This window comes from Helianthus annuus, chromosome 15, assembly GCF_002127325.2.
Source record: "Helianthus annuus cultivar XRQ/B chromosome 15, HanXRQr2.0-SUNRISE, whole genome shotgun sequence".
NCBI lineage: Eukaryota > Viridiplantae > Streptophyta > Magnoliopsida > Asterales > Asteraceae > Helianthus > Helianthus annuus.
This window is the reverse complement of record NC_035447.2, coordinates 24,627,620-24,649,904: the sequence shown is the minus strand read 5'-3', so window position 1 is coordinate 24,649,904 and position 22,285 is coordinate 24,627,620. Positions and strand designations below refer to the sequence as shown.

The 22,285-nt window shown below is 35.3% G+C and overlaps 2 protein-coding genes across 3 annotated transcripts; one reads left to right on the top strand and one right to left on the bottom strand.

The window, feature by feature from the left end:
- The first annotated feature begins 3,018 nt into the window (after nt 1–3,018).
- Nucleotides 3,019–4,528, top strand: LOC110911040 (E3 ubiquitin-protein ligase SIRP1). Its single transcript, XM_022155603.2, has one exon. The coding sequence runs from the start codon at nt 3,148–3,150 to the stop codon at nt 4,375–4,377; it is 1,230 nt and encodes a 409-aa protein (XP_022011295.1). The 5' UTR covers nt 3,019–3,147; the 3' UTR covers nt 4,378–4,528.
- Nucleotides 4,529–7,977: 3,449 nt separating this feature from the next.
- On the bottom strand, nt 7,978–11,080 carry LOC110911041 (S-adenosylmethionine decarboxylase proenzyme). Of its 2 annotated transcripts, none has more exons than XM_022155605.2 (4): nt 10,926–11,080; nt 10,782–10,836; nt 9,457–9,605; nt 7,978–9,353 (listed from the first exon to the last, which is right to left on the bottom strand). In XM_022155605.2, the coding sequence occupies exon 4, from the start codon at nt 9,192–9,194 to the stop codon at nt 8,133–8,135; it is 1,062 nt and encodes a 353-aa protein (XP_022011297.1). In that variant the 5' UTR covers nt 9,195–9,353; nt 9,457–9,605; nt 10,782–10,836; nt 10,926–11,080; the 3' UTR covers nt 7,978–8,132. The 2 variants fall into 2 exon arrangements, with proteins under 2 accessions (XP_022011297.1, XP_022011298.1); XM_022155606.2 differs by having other exon boundaries at nt 10,782–10,825; nt 10,926–11,077.
- Between the last annotated feature and the right edge of the window lie 11,205 nt (nt 11,081–22,285).

The window sequence follows — 22,285 nt, the reverse complement described above, 5'->3', positions numbered from 1 at the left end:
TTTTTAAATATCCGATAAATCGATATCCATTGTTAGATAATAAGTACTGGAACAAACACATGAAAAATGAATATTAGATATTATTCAACACAAAAATCTTCTGTTTGTCACACGGTTTACTATGTGGGTCTCTGTCACAATGTCACCAACAACTCATGTATCATGTTACCAACTTTTTTGATGTTTTTCTAGTTCTAGTACAGTAGTACCTCCCCATAATCAAATACGGGCATCACCCAAATATCTTGATTATGCTATATCATACATTTAAATCACCTAGCTCCTCATAATATCGCTCTCCTTGCATCTAGGAAGAGTTTTATACCAAATCATAAACATATGCAACTCAAACTTCACCTCAATCGAGATACAACTTCTTTCTTTCTTCAACCAAATATTCCTTGTGTTTTTGTATAATCACTAACATCTTCTCTTACATGCCAAGATCAATCTAAATTTCGTTTAAGAGTAGACACTTACTCATTGGGGTGGATCTACCTTGTTAGAAGGGGTAACCTCCGTTGCCTCTTGACGCTCTGACGATAGTATAAATTTTGGAAAAAATTGATGTTTTTTCGATTTTGTTACCCCTGTTTTTTGAAACGTTGCCCCATTTTCTAGATCCGCCACTGTTTGCTCTAATCATCAGGGTCCAATCAAATATGCACTCGAGCTCTTCCCAAGGAGGCTTTCGAGTTTCACAGCTTCCTTGGTGGATCTCATAGCATAATGGTCTCGGCTTTTGATGGTTTGAGTTATATTTCCTTAGATAAAATCATATGTCATAAGAAATTAATTTTACATAGTTAAAACTTACATTTTAATAATATCAGACTATTGGCATAAGACATAATATGGTATAAACAAACAAAATCAGGACTTCTGCCCAACATCTACCTCTTAGACCATTGGTCCAAATTCTATAAAGAAAACATATTTGATGCCAATATTGGGTTTCGACTCTTCCATTATTATAAACTTGACTCGACATCTAATGTTGAATACATAGCTCTCTATTTATTTTATACACAAACTGACCCTAATCCAGCTCAAACTCTATTTACATAGTGAAATAAATCTAGCTTGATAACTCTTAAACAACTTAAACAACTATATAGATAAATACTAAATATACACAAACAAAATTTATCTTCATACAATCATACCTATCTTTATCTTACCTGTTTCCCTATATTAGAACTAACAAACATATACATCCTCCTCATTAGTGGAAACCTTAATTGTGAAAGGGACGAGAAATAGAGGTAGACCTAAATTAACTTGAGAAGAGCGGATTAGGCTAGATTTACTAAAGTTGCACCTCTCCGTGGACCGTATCTAGGATAGGAGTTCATAGAGACTTAGAATCAAGGTGAAGGACTTTTAGGGGAGGGTACATAGGTGTATTAGTTTTGTTGTTAGAGGCTTAGGTCTTTACTACACTTTCAGTGGTTTTTGCAGGTGACTGTCATCCTATGTTTATGTCTATATGTGGTTACACGATGTTATATTTATTTCGGTTTGAATGTTCTACTTTTCATCACTTTTTGTGCTTTTTAACATATATATAATTTGTGTGTTTTGGAGCTGGGGGTCTTTCTGAAAACAATATCTCTATCCTTAGGAATAGAAGTAAGGTGTGCCTACATCCCACCCTCCCCAAACCCTCCAAATGACTTTGCCATTTATGGGATTTACTAGGTATGGTTGTTGTTGTACATCTTCCTCGGATGGGTCTAATTGTTGCATCAATCCCTTCGCATTACTTCTTTTAGCAATTATGATATATTATGCTGGTGTAGCAGATTACCTTGTAAATAGGATAATACAAACATCTAGTACGGATATCAATAACACAAGTGTTTACCATACTAGCTCTACACCCCTTGTAAAACCACGTCCTATACTTAGCTCAATACCCGTCTGGTAGGGATGGGACATTTTGGCCAAAAATCGGTACTACTCCAACGGTAGCGGTGTAAAGATTTGTTTTCAACGATTTCGGTATCGGTATTATTCAATGATACTGTTACCATACCGATACCAACCGGCCATAATCAGTACGATACTTGGTATAAAGATTAACTCATATTCGATTTCAGTAAATGCAAAACGATACCAATTTGGTCTAATGCTAGTATTAGCATGAAGAAACACTAAGTTAACACAATGTTAGGCTTAGGTGATTTGTCTCGTCAACAATGGTTCATCCCGATTCTTTCCTCAACAAACAACTGGATTACACTCAATCGATCCTGTAACACGAAACAACACATGTGAACTTGTTACAAGGAGGAGAAGTTGGGGGTTCTTCTTGTAACCACCCTCCGGCGTGAGAATAAGAACTCGTTTTGAGAATATAAGTGTGTGTATTTAGTGAGAGAGTAAGAGAAGCGATGCTCAAACCTGAAGGTGAAGTCGACTATATTTAGCCGAAGAGTGTAAAGAAGGAGATGGGTCTCTGGGCCTTGGGCCTAACGTCACCATCGAAGGATATTCGTTTTGTCTCCTCCGACAAGACAGGTAGTGCTTGCAGAGGAGAACGGCTATTGTTGCACGGTGATTTGTACCATGTGGCCTGAAGGTTGTACATCATGTCGAGTCTGTTGGCCGCCCTTGGTGGGGATCATGGAGCAGTGAAAGGCGCAACGTGATCAGCTACACGTCCTCGTCCTTTTATACTTCATGTCTCCTGCACGACTGGCTATCGTGGGTGTCGGCTTGGCAAAGTCTAGCGTATGCTGATTGGCTGCAAGCTCCTGCCCTTTGTACTGTTGTACTACCGGTTAGCTGTCATCCGCTCTCGCGCCCCTTTAAGGCCGCGCCGGATCCTTTATAGTTGCTAAGTGTTAAGCATGGGTATGGTCCTTTGCGCGCGACTTCTTTTGTCTATCAGTGCATGTTTAGGGACCATACCCATCATAGTCTCATCTCTACCGTGATATAATTACCCGTCGTATATGAGGTATACCGGTTGGTAAAACTTATCCAAAGATAAACAACATGAAAGAGGGGAACACAACATGTCATATACCGTGTGCCACCAAGCACAACTCTTCTTCTTCCCTTCCCTTCCCTTCTCTTCATCATCCCCAATCCAAATTAGGGTTCACTTCCATCACAAATTTCACCAATCAAGCTCCATTAATGGCGGATATTCCAAATCCACAGTCTCCACCTCCACAATCCACCACATCACAACACCACACACTCGAACAAAATCAACAAATTTCACCTCCACAAACCCTAGACGATTCGTACACCAACTCGTCTAGCTTCACCGAAGAAGATGACCTCCTCAACGTTGACGATGCAGACGTACCGTACACCTTCGTTGTAGATCCCTTTTCTCCTCTCGATTCGTCAATTTTCGCTTCATCGTCTTCGTATTTGAATAATCGGAATCAGCAGGTAAATTTGAATTCGTGTTATCGTTGTTTATCTGAATCGGAATCGGATTTGGAATCAGATTGTGCAGATTCAACTGTTTATCCTGATTGTTTGTACGGCCGTGATGATGAATATGAATATGATCAAATGGATTTCGTTACCGATTTGTTCGATTCTCGTGGTGAAATTGAACGTGTAGATGTAGGTGTTAGTGAAATTAATGATCATGATGATGATGAGTTTGTTTCGAATAATAACATCGAGGAGCTAGGGTTAGGGTTAGAAGGTGGTGGTGGTGGTGGTTTAAGAGTTGCGAGAATCGAATCGGACTCTGATATAGAAGATTTAGGTGCTGCTGATGATGATCAAAATGATGATAGAATTGAGACTAGTGAGTTGAGTTTTGATTCTGCTAGGGTTGAGGAGCGAGATGGATTGAGCTCGGTGATTGAACGGATTGAAGAGATATCGGTTTCGTCGGATATTTCATCAGAGGGAGATGCTTCGGTTGGGGTATTGGAATGGGAGATTCTACTGGCAGTTAATAATTTCGAAAGAGGTCTTGAATTCGCGACGGAAGGAGGTGAAGAAGGGTTTGTCTACACGCCTGAATTCGATACGTTGATCGGTCAGTTTGTGGAGAGTGTTAGAGCTTTAAGAGGTAGTCCCCCGGCTGCTAAATCGTTTATAGATAATCTTCCTTTGGTGACACTGAAGAAGGGCGATTTGAATGATGATGATACTGTAATATGTGCGGTTTGTAAAGATGAGATTTTGATGGAGGAAAGAGTGACTCAGCTTCCTTGTAAACATCATTACCATGGTGAGTGTATTGTGCCGTGGTTAAGTATTCGTAACACATGCCCTGTTTGTCGGTTTGAGCTGCCTACGGATGATGTTGAATATGAAAGAAGCAAGAACAGGGTGGATGATGACGATGGCGATGGTGAGCTGCGTGTCGGGTATGGTTTTGATATCTCACCTTGATGTTGTATATGGTATATGTGAATAGTTTCGTGTTAGTTTTGTTGTAATGCAAAAGATTGCATTCTGTATGTAGTCTTTTTCTACAGTACTTGTGCAGTTGTGCTATCTGTTCATGTTGTTAATGAAAAATAACCGAAAGTTGAAACATTTAGAGATATCTACCACCACACTTGCCTCTCTCTCTCTATTCGCCCATGGAGGTGTGGATCATATCATTCTACCCAACCACGTAAAGTCTGTTTGTTCCTTTTTTTCATGGTTATATATGCATTGCTCTTGGTCTTAAAAGGCGCTCGTGATACGCGAGGCGCTCATGAAGTTTTATATCATCCAATGGATGTCTTGCAAAAACGCTCAGTGATCTGAATTCATACTCGCTATGGTATATCTTCCTTTATTAATATCGTATGCTACTGACTAGATTAGATGACGCATGCACCATTACCCGCCATAAATGCCCTGACTACAGACTATAAATAGAAGACCTTCTCTTGGCAAGTGAGCAAGCTTTCTATGTTCTATGTTCACTTCGCTAACTTTCACGCTGAAGTCGGGTCATGAAATAAACCTACATGTAGTTAAACGGGTTGGTAAGTTAATGACACAATTGGAAAATGTGTTTAAATGGGTTATAAGGTCAACATGACCCGTGTAAGACCAGTTTATGAAAAAAAATTGATTTATAGTATTGGGGTGGGGTTCGGCTACAAAGTCCATTTTTTCTACAAAGTGTACAAAGTCATAAAACACCACAATTTTAGCCATAAAACACACTCAAAACCCACAAATAACAGAATGAAGATCACTAAAACACAATATCCAAACCCTAACAGTCCATAAAAACTTCAAACACACCATCATAGAACTAGAACTATGAATATAAAACACAACATGATAACATAAAACACACTAATGTTAGTCATTCGTTAATCAAAGCCTTATCATCCTAAACACAAAACAAAACCCAAAAATGTCGCTTTAGTAATCATCACTTTGTTATTTGTGGGTTTTGAGTGTGTTTTATGGTTGACATTTGGTGTTTTATGACTTTTTACACTTTGTACACCCTATAGTATTGTAACTAATTAAATATATTATAATTAAATTCCCATCCTAACCGCGGAACGTAATTCGTTAAGGATTCCATGGATTGTAACTTTTACTTTATCGTGTTAGTCATGTATTATTATTTATTGAACGTGCTAACTGCTAAGTGAGTCGTGCAATAATTGTGTCATTTACTCATTTAGTCATTCGTGTTCTTGAGTTGCTTACATTTTATGGTTTAGTTAAATGTGTCGTGTTTCGGTTGAATATTCATGTTCAAGTAAATGGCACGTTTAGTTAAATGTGTCGTGTTTTGGTTGAATATTCATGTTAAACGTGTTGCATCGAACACGACCCATTTAACTACTACAATAGAACATAGCAGAACAGCACGGGTGCCCAATGATCACCTCAAAACACATTAGAAATAAAAAAAAAAAAAAAAAAAAAGAGCTGAAGGACATTCCGATATCTTCTGCCCCTTGTGCACTTGCCTTCATATCTGCTGTCAAGCCTGCATTTGCATAATTATGGCCCTTTTTAGTCAAAACAAAATTGGTTTTCTAACATCAAAATTGATGACATTTGTTTTTTTTTATTATGTAATTCAAGTAATTTTCATTTGTGTTAAATTAATGTTGTGTGGATGTGAATATTGACTCTTGAAAATTTTTAAAGTATTTTTGTGAAATTTTAATCTGAAAATTTTGGACCTGCTGCATTGAGTCCTGGAGACTCAGCAGCTTGGTCCTTCAGCTGTCTTCCTTTCTCATGAACACAACAAAATTTAATGTCAAATGTTGCATACATATATAATATAAACTAGATTTTACTCGTGCCGCGCGTTGCGGCGGCAACATCACGTTTGTCACTTCGTTACACGCGTTTTTTACTTTATCACACACATTACTTTAGTAACATTAACATGGTTAGGTAAAAAGGAGTATAATGTATCGCACGTTGCAGTGTAAAGTCGTAAAAGTAATTTAATCAAAAGAATTGAAGCGTTAGAGAAGATGATGTGCCCACGTGTGACGTAACGCGATTTTGACTTTATTACACACGCTATGTTAGTGACATTAATGTGATTAGACATAGATAAAAGGAGTATAATGTCTCACATGTTGTAGTGTAAAGTCGTTAAGTGATTTATTCAAAAGAATTAAAGTGTTAGAAAAGATGAGGTCTGAAATTATCAAGTAGAGATAAATGAGGGGCCAAAGTTGTTAAATATCAAAAGTTACGGGTCAACGTGTTGAAAATCTAAGACTCGTTTTTTTTTTGTCAAAGGAACCTTTCAACAAACTTTAATTTGAATACATATAGCTAGCGACACGACGCATTATGTGATGCGTTAACCATATGAAAACACGTGTTTCGACGTATTCGATCTAACTCAGTGTATCCTATATATGCATTTCGGTTACAGTGTATGATGAAGACATTAACGTGTGGTGTCCGTACGTGATATTACGTGTTTTTGACTTTGTTAAACACGTTACGGTCGTGACCTTAATGTTATTAGATATAGATAATATAAAAAAAAGACTATATCTTGATCATAAACTAAAATTTAAGTTAAATAATAACAAAGATAGCATGTTTAATTGATTTGATTATTATTATCATTTATTGAAATGTGTAAATGAAAAAATAAAACTTGAGAGAAGTGAAGGGGGATTATTGTAATATACTTGGAAGCTTGGGTCTTTTATCAAAAGTACATAACAAAATGCACTTAGACCATGCTTAGTGGGCAATATTCACCCTTGGGGAGTTTGCGTCATGTTGCAGCCCAGTCAGCAATGGGACATTATTGGGCGTTTTCTAAAATGGGTGTAGTGGGGATGGGGCATTATGTTTTGTAATAAAATAAAATTAGAAAAAAACTTAAAAATCTTATTGGCCAAATAATGTAAGCTGAAATATGATTGGACAAGCTCTCCCCCCTTTGGCGTGATTAAAAAAATGCCTGCACAAAAATATTGCCAAACACGCCCATGCGTAGTGGCTAAAGGGCAGTTTTAGGCGTGATTGAGCATGAAAAATTCCCAAATGGGCAACCACTACGAGTGGTCTTACAAAAAAATTAAGCAAAAGGGACACGCGTCAGACCTTTGATTTATTGTTTTGATCAGTAACTCAGTGGCCTTGTACGACGACTTTTTACTCACGTATATATGCATGTTCTTGTCGTCTTGTGTCACCGACCTTTCATTTTAATAGTTATATAATATAATGTTTGCGCATTCATACAAAACCAATGTTAAGCAAGGGTGACAATCGTGTCGGGTTGAATATGTGAACCCAAACACGAGCTATACAAGTATTCGTGTCTAAGATATCAATCCTAACCCGGACACACTTAAAATCATGTGGTGGTTTGCGTCAACGTGGTTTAATGTTCATTTGCGAAAATGGGTAAATGTTTAGTGAGTTACTAACGATTTAAACAACCAAAATGGACTCGGATTAAAATAAGAGACCGCAAAACATTTAGCAAAAAATAAAAATAAAATGATAAATTACATCAACCCATTTGCAACGAGTATACAGTACACATCAAATTATAGAACAAACATGTAGATTTTATTGATGTTTCATAGAACATTAGAACACAAATAGTAAAGGTAAAACATAAACACCAAAACATAGAAACGCAACAACATTATTAGCATAATAAAAAACCAAGTCTAGATCAATAAAGCTTATTTCTTGGCGACTTCCTCGTCTTCATACTCGCTCCAACAGTCGTTCAAGATGGATCTAGGAGACCCACACGAACCAGCAAATCTATAATACATCATCCAACCACCTTCACCAAGATCTTCAAAGTTCGTTTCTTTAACAGTATACGCATCCACATTCATATTTTTAACATCCTTCAAGTCATTTCCATGCAACGAAACAGTAAACTCGTTCGGCTTGAAGCAAGCCAAGACCCTTTCAACCAAAACGTTAACATCCATCGACGATTTCAAAGAGTAACCGACCGCCTCAAAGCTAGCATAACTGAATCCATCTTCAGGCGTTACATGAATCGTAGATATAGCATCCCCTTCAATAGCGTTCATTGAGTATCCACACGGGTCAAAGTCAAAATCACAAATTTGGGATCCGGGTAGGATCTTTCTAATACCAGAAACTTCGGTCATCATAGCCGCAGAGTTTGAATTCGTCTTGTAAAACATGGATGCGCGTTTGTTTTCCAACCCCGTCATGCACATCTCAAGGGTGTAAACCGAGTTGCCATCCGCTTGAGCTGACGCGGAATAGACATGCCATTGTTGACTTTGGTCAACACCACCCATGACATAGGCTTTGCTACCTGAACCAAGCTTCCCGAAATAATCGTCGAGGACCGCAACTTCTTCGGTAAAGCTACGATGGGGAAACGACTGTGCTCCAGGAAAGATAAAGCTTCCGCGAGTGTACCGTACCGACTTAACCGTTAAGGAAAGTTGGGAAGATAATTCGAGTATAGGTGGGATCGAAAAGAGTAGCTTTGTGGTGCCGCATGTCTTGATGATGATCTTATACGGGTATACAAATAGGCTAGACTCCGAAAGAACGTACGAGTCAACGAAATCGTTTGATAAACAAGAAACGATGGTGCACTGAGCCGGTGTCAGAATTTCATCAAGTTGGTTCTTGGTCAAGGAACGAAGGCCTCTTCCTTCAGGGTCGGTAAAGAAACCGGGTTCGTAAAAGGAAATTTCGAGCCTTTTCTCGAAGCCTTCGAATCCAATGGCGGATCCTTGGATTGTCATTTTTGTTTGAAAAGAAATTGCAATTTGAAATAAAGAAAAACGAGTACGAAAAGAGGAGATCGAGGAAGTAAAGATTTAAGAAAACTATTAAAACGAAACGCAGCTATCTAGCGTTAATGTAGCACGGATCAGAAGAACTCAGGATGGTTTGCGAGCGCACTGTAAAACGAAAAGAAACGCGCAAAATGGTTAGTGAATATATTTTGATTGTAAATAAGATAAAACATAGCGAAATGAGTATGATACGATAAGCGAAACTTACGTTGGAGTAAGCAGCAGATTTGAATTTCTTGAGTCCACCGTTTGGTCGCACGTATTCAATTCCGTAGCCGAGGGGAGCTTCGTAGAATAATGATTTACTACTACTAGACTTCTTGCCAGCTTTTGATTCCATTAGAACATTCAACTAACCTGTGTTTACAGTCAAAATGAGTAAGAACAAATATAATTGACAAGGAATAATAATAATAATAATCTATAACAAATATAATAAACAACCAGAACTACAAGTAGTAACAACAAAGGATAAGCTAAGCTAATAGTGTGTTATCAAGAAAGAAAGGTGTGTGCACATAAGCTTACTTGATGATTAATTAGATTCTAAGGTATGAAAGAAAATTACTAAAATCAGCAGTTGGATTTGGGGAACTGGACAGAACCGGAATTTCTGGAAAAATAAAACTGGATATAAGGTGGGCCGGTCTCGGTCTTTTTGGGTTGGGTTGGGTTGGGTCGGGCTGAATATGAATTTATTATTTACACAGACCGAATCGAATTCACCCCCAAAATTAAGACCTATAACTTCAATTGGCCCAGTCTCAAGTTGGGTATCTGGGTTACATTGCGAATCCCAATGTTTTAAAATCTGGTTTTTGTACCGTACCGAATTGGGCTCAGAAACGGTTTAACCGGGTGTATCGACAGTGGCGGATCCAGAACCTCCTCGGTTTGGAAAAAATGGAAAATTTTAGTGTAAACCTTGTATGATTTGGAAAAAATTAGTGAGAATTATTGAGAATCTAGCAAAAGAAACCTTCTGAAAAAATTCCTGAATCCGCCACTCCACCACTGTGTATCGGGTGGTTCAATCGGGTGTACCGGACGGTTCAACCGGTACTACCGGCCGGTTTGAACCGGTTTTTAAAAGATTGGCGAATCCTACTCAACATTGTCAAATTAGATGGAATTTGCTCTCTAAAAAGTACAGTTTTATAGGGAAAAACTGAGAGGGAGCTTTCATAAATAATTTAAAATATATATATATATATTTAAAACAACATAAAAAAAACTATTTTGTTTCATTATTATTATTGTTATGTAATAATTATATAAAGCTTGAAACAACTAAAGTACAGAACATGAAATAGTAAAAAAAATGAAAACTAAATAAATTTCAAAAATCACTTCAAAACCCTAGGTTAGCGATGAATTTTCGATTATATGCACACAACAAACAACGAAATAATGAATCAACAACACATCACGATGCAAATCGCAATCAATCACGGAGTTATATTAAACAAAAGTATAGGTTAAACATATATCATTATTAAAAAAAAAACAGAAAAAGAAAAGAAGAATACTCACTGTTAAAAAAACGAATTACGAACAGAGAAGCCGCGAATCAAAACCTGCAATCAAACTGAATTAAAAAAAAAAAAAAAAAAAAAAAAAACTCTCGATCAATCGATGATGACAATCGTAACAGAATCGAATGATCAAACAACGTACCTGTTTGTTAGCTGCGAATGAAATAAAGATGCAATAGGCGAAAGGAAACCCTAGAAAGAAATTGGGTGAACTGGAATCGAGAGAAATCTGGAATTAGGTGTGGTGATAAAAAATTGGGGGAAAGGGGGATTATATGGTGGTGAACAAGAATCTCGTGTTGCCGCGTGTGTCGAATAAATAACTCCGTAACCTCCAAGCCAATAATATTTTTAATTACATTTTATTTTATTTTATTTATAAAAAATATGTTATAATCGGTTGCAAATTATGAATAGTAAGGGGTTTTTTTGCTTTTTCTCCTCCTAGGCTATAGGGGTATGGGGTCATGGTGACACATGATTTGTCACCTAAGAACATGAATGGAAGGCTACACCACCCTCTTGATTGATCCACCATGATTTGAATGAATTAAACCATGGCAACCATGGTCCTACTTTCTATTTTTTTAAAAAATCATTTTCTTTTTCTTTAAACAAAGATAAATTAAAATAAATAATGCGCTAGTGGTTTGGGTCATGACCACACCCTTACACTTTGTTCCAGAGTTTACTAACGGAAGGAAAGGAAAGGAAACAAAAAGAAGGTAAAAATATTTTGTGTTCCAGAGTTTCACTTAAGGAAAGAAAAGAAAATAAAATAAAACATGTCGTGTTCCCGAGTTTCATTTAAGGAAGGAAATGAAAGGAAAATTAGACTAAATTCTTTAATTTTTCTTTCTTTCCGATTTGGGAGGAAACGATGGGAAAGACATCTTGTTTTTTCCTTTCTCATCCTTTCCTTTCTCACTTTTTTTCTTTTCTTATCCCTCGTTAAGTTAACTCAGGAACAGAGCGTTAGGGTAGTGGTTTTGGATGGTGGATTAGAGGTGGATTACATGGCACTAACATGAAGGGTCATGGTGGTCATGAGGGTCATGACCACACCCTATAGCCTTATGTCTGCGCCGCGCAGACATTTGGGTCTGCAGATTGTTTGTTTTCTCGAAGACATTTCATTCAAAAAACTCTGCGCATCCTCTTTTTGGTGCAGATGTGGGATGACTTCTTGTAACCTCTTCTAACCTTTCTTGCCCTCAAACCCAAACATAACAAGATACCCTAGCCTCATCTCCTTCACCCCTCTCCTCTGCTTCCGCCTCCCCTCCCACTGTCAACCCCTCCACATAGAGAGAGATAATATGGGAAGCTGCTTTCCAAAACGTGTCAATAATATCTCAAGCACTAATCATATTCCCACTCCAGGTATTTAATTTAGAGTGAATTTCAAGAATTGTCCTTTATCTTTATACCCATTTTCAGGCGTTGTCCTTTATGTTCAAAATTGACGAGTTATGTCCTTTATGTTTTCATATCATACACGTTTTGTTCTTTAGGCCTACCCAGTTAGTTTCTTCAGTTAAATTTGGTCATATGCTTTGCACATGAGAGCATTTTGTCAATTCAAAGGTAAGTTCAACGGCAGATTTACAACTCAAAGCTTCTGCAACTTTTGAATTTACAAAAATGCACTCATGTGCAAAGCACATGACCAAATTTAACTGAAAAAACTAACTGGGTTAGGCCTAAAGTACAAAACGTGTATGATATGAAAACATAAAAGACAAAATTCGTCAATTTTGAACATAAAGGACAGCGCCTGAAAATGGGTATAAAAATAAAGTACAATCCTTGAAATTCACAGTTTTAATTTATTACTTTCTAGAAATTTTATCTATTAAATTAAATTTATTTATTTATTTTTCATAACACTTTATTGTAATCCTCGTGTAATAAGAAAAAGCTACGCTAATTAATTGTTTTCATCAGTTATTCTGAGTGATGAAAAAAAGAAAGAATCCATGATCGCGTCAACGGCTGAGGACAAGACAGCGTCTAGCGGGAGAATAGTGGCACCAAAGTTGAAGTGTTTCACATATTCTGAGCTTCGAAGTGCCACGAAGAACTTCCGGCCGAACACGATGCTCGGATAAGGTGGTTTTGGGAGGGTTTTCAAAGGATGGGTGGACCGTGAAACATACGCGTCGTCCAAGGCCGGTGTTGGCCTTGTTGTCGCCGTCAAGAAATGTGATTTTTAGTTTGCGATTATGGCAAAATTAACAAGAGTAGATTGGATTTTGGAGTTAGTGAACTGTGAAACTGGTTGAAGATACTGCCCTAATAAGGTAATTTCCATTGGTTAATTTAATACTTGTTATTGAAAACTATTAAAAACTACACAAGTCACACATTAAAAAGTCAATGTTGAAAGAGTAAAGTTGGAAACTTGTTTTGCTCTCATATGTCTTCAGACTTCAACAACTGACATGCTATCCGGTGGTTGAATCGTTGTTTAAGCTGTTATGATTATGTGAATTTATCTCAGCAACTTGCAGAAATTAAAAAACAACCGTCTTCTTATTGCAGACTTCAGAGGTTTAGTACACCTCTTCTGCTATAGATGTTTGCAGATGTGGTCCGCATACTGCAGACGTTTTACCTCTGAAAAATCAAACAACACCTAAATCTCTTAACTTTCAATTTCATCCGTTGCATTTTGAATATTATTTTAAACTACCTAACTATTATATAATTTGATTTTTCACTAAATCTTTAGGTTATAGACCCATGTGTTACATAGGTTTGAGAATAGAAAATGAAAGGCTTTAAGATAATCATGGAGTTGATTCAGTTCTTCGGAAAAAAATGTGTTATCAATTTATATAAACTTGAATGAGTTTTTAAAATAAATATGTTATTGTTGAGGTTGGTTGCGTTTGAAGGACATAACGATTATAAATTTTGAATTATTTTTTAGGGTAAATTATTTTTTGAGTCCCTGTGTTTTATGGGTTTTAACTAGTTGAGTCCAAAAGCAAAAAGTTTAACGACCTCAGTCCCTATAAGCATTTTCCTTAACCATTTGAGTCCAAATTTTTAACACCATCCATATTTTCTGTTAGTTTTCTATTAAAAGACTAAAATGCCCCTGTATCTTCTTCTTTACCCTTATAAAAACCTAAAAGTTCTACAACTCTCCCAAACTTACAGCCGTACACAAACCCACTCTCTGTTTTCTCTCGAGTACACACCGGAGATCGGAGCTCCGATTATCTTCTCCGACAAGCGCCACCCTTACAACCCGTTCACCTAAACCCTAAACCCCTCTTTCTCTGTTGCAACTCAGGCGACCATAGTCGCACCTATGGCGATCTCCGGCGTCTTCTCGTTCACCGGCGACAACCACCCACACACCCCAGCTGCCCTTCTTCCTCTCCGGTGAGCCATACTCCACACGCACCCCTGTAAACCCCCAACACCTCCATGTTACCCTCGGTTAGACGGCCAACCACCACCAACCGGTGGTGGCGTGCGGCGGCAGTTAAGCGCAGGAGAGAGAGAGAGGGTTAGCGAGAGAAAGATCGGAGGAGGAAGGAGAGGGGCCGAGCAATTTTGCGACAACAGTAGCAATGGCTATTGATGCATTTGTAAGTTTTGAGATTGGGAGGGTTTTGATTTCTGTGAATCGTTACTGATTGGAGGTTGCAGTTTGTGGTAAGAAAGAAGATTAAGGTTTTTACTTTTTAGTGTTTAATGTTTGATCTGAGTGTTTGGTGTGTCAAAACTTAAGTATGTGTTTCTTTCTGGATGTTTTTTGTTTGAATTTGGTAGCTGTGGTGGTGACGGTGGTGGTGTGGTGGTGGGGATGCAGGGGGTGTAGAGAGAGAAAGAAAGATGCGAGAGAGATGAGAATGTTTAGAGAGAGAAAAAGATGGTGGTCTGGAGGTTTGTGGTTGAAGTGGTGGTTGGAGACGGAGGTGGTTGTGGCTGTGGTGGTGTTGATGGTGGTCTAGAGAGAGAAAGAAAGATGAGAGGGAGAGATAAGGGTGAGAATTTAGAGAGAGAAAGAGATAAGAGGATATAAGAGATACAAGATAAATATTTTTTTTATTTTTTAATTACAAGGGTATTTTTGTCATTTAACAATACTTAACCTAAAAATTCTAACAGTGTTAGAAATTTGGACTCAAATGGTTAAGGAAAATGCTTATAGGGACTCAGTTCGTTAAACTTTTTGCTTTTGCTTTTGGACTCAACTAGTTAAAACCCATAAAACACAGGGACTCAAAAAGTAATTTACCTTATTTTTTATATTTCATATTATTTCTTGTATCACACATAATAAATATAAATTTTGATATGAATACATATAACCCTAATATGAACTACACATACAAAATTAAAGAAAATATAACCTTACTCATTTTAAATGATGCGTTTATGAAGTAAGAATTTTGTTTTTGAATACAAAAGAATTAGTATATATTATTTCAAATTAAAATGTTCTTATTTTAAAAAGTGTTATCAAAGTAGAATATGGAATGAAATTAGTTGATGATCTAAGATTATATATATTGAACATATATATATATATATATATATATATATATATATATATAGAAACGGGATCAGGAGAAAACGCTCAAAAGTGTGAGAACGGTGAGAACGCTTCCTGGCCTAACACGTGTCACGCCGCTTAGAGAAGGGCGGAGGGGCTTTTTTGTCCTTTCATATTTCTTTTTTATTAACGCGTGTCCCTTCATATTTCCATTTTTTGGCGTTTATTAAATACGCGGCGTTTTTATTGTTTTTAGATCAGAATTATAGTAAATATTTTGGCGTTTTAAGTATTGTTTTGGCGTTTTTATTGTTTTTTAGATCAGGATGCAGACTTTTAATGTAAAAAACATCAGTAATTTTCTTGATTTTATTATATCAAGTGTTTTGCCATTTAGGATACATGCCTATAATGTGACAGGCAATTATGGCGTTTTGAAAAGATAAATAATTTTCAATTTTCCATGTAGTGGCATTAATATAATTATAATGTTTTTGGCAATAAATGATACCGTCTCTTTATTTTACTGTTTCTTTTAATTTTCATCTATCAATTAGTGTTGATTTTTCCAATAATACTTTGTTTGCGTTTTTGGCGTTTTATATAGCAACCTCGTACTTTGCTAGCATTCGTTCTCACAGTTTTCAAACTATCAGGCGTTTTGTTGTTTGTAGTTTTTGGCGTTTTATACTCATTTTTTTTAAATAACAGAGAATTAGATCATAAACAACAAAGAATTACATAACAAACTATAGAAAATGGAAAAAAAATTAAGAATTATAATCTAATTTCTCATTCAAATCTTCACTGTCATCAGGCTCTTCTACTTTAACCTTTTTGGCGTTTTTGAATCTGTTTTTTTGAAATCCTTATGTAGATCCTTATTTTCCTACATAACGGCCGTCTTTAGAAGATGCTTATTTTTTGTGGCATCCTTTATGGTGGGTGATATAGACTTGTTTGATGACATGTTGAAGACCAACGCCTGCTCTAATGTATTGATCCCTTCATGCCATCCATATATCCATCAAGAAGAGTGAATTGCAAGTTTTGTCCTTTATCTATATACCAAGTTGCAGGCGGTATCCTTTATCTTTAAAATTGACAAGTTTTGTACTTATTGTTTCAAAATCTTACACGTTATATCCTTTAGACCTAACCCAGTTAATTTTTTCTGTTAAGTCAGATCACAAAAAGGGTACTTTAGTCTTTTTACATATTTATATAAAATGTTTTAACAAAAAAAAAACAGAAATATAATATATATGTCTACCCCTCTCTCTCTCTCTCTCTCTCTCTCTCTCTGTCTACGTCTATCTCTTTTTCTACCCCTCTCTCTACATCATCTCTACCACCACCAACCATCAAAAAACCACCAGTGTTTCCATCAACCACCACCGCCCACCACTCTCTCCATCAACCACCACTGTCTCCATCAACCACCACTACCCCACTTGCCACCATCAAAGCAGACACACCAACCACCACTATATCTGACGAACAAAAACAAAACACGAAACCCAAATACTAGATCGCACCAGTACACAATGGATTAGGTAAATCTGCAGATTGGTTTTTAGACTTAAATCAAGTGCGTTTTGGGAAACGAGCAGGAGACGTGGGTTTTGGGAAATGATCGGTCAAGTGGGTTTTGGGAAACGATCGGTTTTTAGACCTGAAGCAAATGGGTTTTGGGACTTTGAAACAGAAACGAGCAAGATGTTTTTTTTCCAATTTGTAGATCGGTTTTTCCTAAACACAATCGGTGTTTGAGTTTTTTTAGGCAAAGTAGAATTTGGAAGTAAATTACTTTTTAATTGCAGATCTTGTTGTTGTTGGTTGTGTGATTAAAGGCTTGAATCAAAGGTAAAACCAGCAAATTGAATTTGAAAAGTGAGTGCAAATTGTTGTTGTTGCTTTTTAATTGCCTCGATGTTAAGGGTTTTCTTTTTATAAAAGTTACAGATTCATCGCTTATTTGTAATTTGGAATTGAAAAGTAAGTGTAAGTTATGTTTATGGCTCAAATTGGTGGTGGAAACTGGTGGAAGGAGGAGGTGGTGGTGCTGGAAGGAGGTGGTTGTGATTAGATGGAGTAGAGAGATAAAGAATGTGTTTGTTTAGAGAGAGAAATGATGTATAATATTTTATTTCTTTTTTTATTACGATGTTATTTTAAAGAATAGGGTAAAAAGACAATTACACCCTCATGTGTTTTGCACATGATCTGAGTTAACAGAAAAAATTAACTGAGTTAGGTCTAAAGGACATAACTTGTAAGATTTTGAAACAATAAGTACAAAACTTGTCAATTTTAAAGATAAAGGACACCGCCTGCAACTTGGTATATAGATAAAGGACAAAACTTGCAATTCACTCCATCAAGAACAAAGTGACATGATGTCATATCAGTGTCATTTGTCTTGAATATTTGTCCATCTCATTCAGCAAAAGATTATAGAGATACCCAACTCAGAGAAGAATCCATTCAGTGAAACTTCATTCAGATCAATACTCAATATAGCAGAACCGAGGTTATGCATCTGTGGCTTTTTAAGTATTTTTTTGGCGTTTTTAAAGTGAATGGCTTCTAGGGAATATGGCGTTTGTTTCTGGTTTTGTGATAAGTTGTTTGTGCAGAGAAGTATCTCTTTATAGGATGTTTTTGGTGCGTATTTTAGGCGGGATTTTACTTATAATAAATGATATTAATAAGAGTAAATTACGTTTTTGGCCCCTGTGGTTATATCAGTTTTACTATATTGGCCCAAAATAAGAATTTTTAACAGATTTGCCCCGTGGTCCCTATAACTAACCATTTTGGCCCCTAAATCTAACCAAACCCTAACTCTGGTTAATTAATTGGCACATGACTTGCACATGATGGGTAAAATTGTAATTTCCCTCCCCTTTTATGAATAAAACCCAGATCTTCATTATCATCTTCAACCATCATCATCCCAGATCTTCATCTTCAATTAAATCTAAAGATCTTCATCATCTTCAACCATCATCATCCCCAGAACTTCATCTTCAATTAAATCTAACCCAGATCTTCATCATCTTCAACCATCATCATCCCTAGATCTTCAATTAAATCTAACCCAGATCTTCTTCATCATCATCCCCACATATTGAAAACTAGAAACAAAATGCATCACAAAGCATGAAATCGAATCGTTTTTCTGCTATAAGAAAGTCTAATTTGACTTTTGGTTCTTTAAACAGTCAAACAAAATGCATCACAAAGCAGACTAAAAACTGACCCACACTTTTCAAGATTTAGTAAAGTTCAAAAAAATCCAAACCATTTCCTAAAACATGCCTGACAATCACCATATGAAATCAAACCCAAATTTGAAAATACAATAAAAACACAAAAAATAATTAAAAAAAACAACTGAATATGTTTTTTTTAGAAAACAAGCAGATACTCAACATCATAGACCAAAAATTGAAATTATTAAATAAATTAAATCATAGAGATGTAAAATTTGTAATTTTTATCATAATCCCAGATTCAAAATACCCATTTGAACAAATTAATATCCAATAAAAAAATAAATTAACAGTTAACAGAAACAAATTCAAAAATCAAGATCCAACACATGCGATGAACAAGATCTAACACATGAGTCGCCGGAGACCAACCTCCACATCTTCAATGACTAGCGGCTTGTTAGGCTCATACGCCACTGCAGTTGCATCGGAATTTAAAGGTGATGAGGGGATGATGATGATCAGTCGATTCGCTCATATAACAGAAGAAACAGAGTAGTACAGTCAACAAGCACAAGCAATCGGAAGATCAGATGATATGAGTTCAATCCCAGATGTAATGGGGGAAATCGAAGATCATGGGCTGCGGATGAGGGGATGATGATGATGATGATGGTTCTTCATCTGGATTTGCAGTGCAAAAAGTGGAGGATGAGGGGATGATGATGATGATGATGATGATGGTTGAAGATGATGAGATCTGTAAAAAGTGGAGAACAGGGATGAATGTGTTAAATCGGTTTATTTATTTAGAGTAAATTACATTTTGGTCCCTGTGGTTTTATCAATTTTAAAGAGGGGGAGGGGAAATTACTAATATGCCCATCATGTGCAAGTCATGTGCCAATTAATTAACCAGAGTTAGGGTTTGGTTAGATTTAGGGGCCAAAATGGTTAGTTATAGGGACCACTGGGGCAAATCTGTTAAAAATTCTTATTTTGGACCAATATAGTAAAACTGATATAACCACAGGGGCCAAAAACGTAATTTACTCTATTAATAAAGTAGCCGTCTTTTCAGTTTACTGTGTATTTTTACTGTTTTTTTGTTCAGCTTTTCAGGTTTGGCGTTTTTGAATGGGTTTAAGTAGTTTTTGGCGTTTTTTTCCAATTTTAGCTTTTTTTTAATTAATACTTCTGCAAATTACTTTCATTATAGTTTGGGAGTTTTTGGCGTTTTTACTCCATTTATGGCGTTTTCATATGCATTATGACTGTTTGGCGTTTAATTAAGATAATGTATTTTTTATTCTAAGTTGAAAAATACATAGCAAACAACAGAAAAAGTAAATTATAAAAATAAAAATAAAAATAAAAACAATTCATCTTCCAAATCTTCACTGTCATCAGTCTCTTTCTTCTTTGAATCGTGTCCGCTGGTGGTTTGGCTTAGCCATGCTTGTGTTTTTGTGGCCGTTTGGAAAGACAAAATGACATGAGGTTTTTTTTTTGAATATGTATCTTCAAACAACTCAGTAGTGTCATTCGTGTTTTCATGCCATTAAAATATTCATCAAGAACAAAACACAGAAAATGACATAAGTCTGACCCCAGCATCTTTTTGTTTATGATTTGTCCATCTCATGCAGCAAAATGTTATTTGAGTCACAACACCTCATGGAAGAATGCATTATCCAACACTTTGGCGTAGAACAATATTTTGAATATACAATAAATGATATTTGGCATTTTTGGCGTTTTACTGAGGAAATAGTGTATCTGAAAGAACCGTCGATCTTTTGGAATCTTTTGATGTTTGAGTGTTTTGGCGTTTTCTAAGATGAATGGTATATAGTAGAAAATATGGCGTTTTTGAGTAGTTGTGTTTGATGTTTTGGGGATTTTGGCGTTTGTAAGTTGAATGGTATATAGTAGAAAATATCGCGTTTCAGGTAGGTTATGGGGGATGTGTTTTTATGTCTTGGATGTTTTTTTGTTTATATAGCGATGTGATTTGGTCCGTAATGACATTTTATTCACCAGTATGGCGTTTTGGTATAAAGGTGTAAAGACACTTTTACCCTTAATGAGGCGCGTCCACGTAATAAAATTGATGTTATTTACGAAAACGCCACCGCACCAATCTAGTCCATAGATTGTTTTAATAGGACGATCTATAAGCGTTCTCACCGTTCTCACACTTTCTACCGTTTTCTCCAAATCCCGACCCTATATATATGTTTAACAATTTTAAAAATGATAATAATAAATTATAAAGATGATTAGGTTTTAAATTTTTGGTTACGTCAAATAGTGATGGGTGTATAAATTTTTGGTTATCTAGTCTTGTTTGATAAGTATGTTTTTATTTATTAAATTAGAAATATTATATTAAAGTACTAGGTTAAAACCCTGTGTATTACACGGGTTGAATACATATTGTTTTGTATACTAAATAGATAATAAAAAAGTTATATCTTTAAAAACCACGTGTATTGCATTACACGGGTTAAATAAACCTGTGTATAGTCGTTAAGATATGTTTTAAAAAAAAAAACTAACATTGATGTGCTATTTATTTATTAAAATATGAAAGAATTAAGGCATAATAAAATCCTAATATAATTAAAAAATTGTTAATACAATCTTAATTAAAATGTGATAGAATTAAGACGTATTGAAATCCAATTTTAGTTACATACCTACTCTAAAGTTTTATGTTTGAGATTGAAAATGTCTAATAAATAAATTGCAATACATTATAAACCTTTTTTAAATGATGAGGATAAACATTATTTAAATCGTTGATGATATAAAATTAGTTAAGTTATTGTTTAATATTATTATTTGATGATGATATCTTGTTAGAATTTGTTGTTTAGGTATCATATTGGATCTATGATAATCCAAAGCATTGCCAAGGGTACAAAATGCAAGAAATAATTAACTTTTTTTAATGCTAAAGTTAAAAAAAAACATATAAATAATGTATACATTAAGGTAATATATATCATAGGGTAGGGTTTGAGATGATAGATTAAAAAAGTTCTTTCCTTATCACCTACAAAAGAATTAGTCATATGTTGTCTTTTTGTTATTTTACTGTGTTACATTATATTTTACAAATAAAACATGTGGATAATAAAAAAACTTACAGTTTGATGTATCGTCGTTGATAGGTTTTTTGTAGAAGAACAACAAATTTAAGCATTTAGTCTTTTTGACATTTCCTTGTATTATGAGAATGCAAAACAATAAAGTGTATTATAATTCATATAACCACCTAGTAGCTCTTAACGTTTCAAAGATTATTTTTTGATAAGATTATTTATGTAATAATATAGAACATCGGTAAATGTTTCTATGACGAAGACTGATTGATACCAAATAACAAACACAATTCTGCAACTCTTTGTATTTATTAATTTCATCAAACAAATAACTTTATAATATTCCTTTAATATTTTATTTGTTTAATAAATAATCAGCATGCATAATATCTATTAATACCTCAAGTTTAAAAAAACATAATTAATATTATTAATTATCTATAAAAAATAGATGACTTCAATGAATTACATGTGTCCTATAATTGGTTTCTTTTATTATATAGTATAGATAGGTAAGTAGATAACTAATATTAATTATTAAAACTTAATATTTAATAGATATAATAATGAATATAAGATTATTTTAATATATATATATATATATATAATATTAAATTCAATCATTTAATAGTCTTTATATTAATTTACTTATAATTTA

Excerpts from the sequence above, each read along its gene's own strand:
- LOC110911040 (XM_022155603.2), top strand. The coding sequence starts at position 3,148 with ATGGCGGATATTCCAAATCCACAGTCTCCACCTCCACAATCCACCACA.
- LOC110911041 (XM_022155605.2), bottom strand. The coding sequence starts at position 9,194 with ATGACAATCCAAGGATCCGCCATTGGATTCGAAGGCTTCGAGAAAAGG.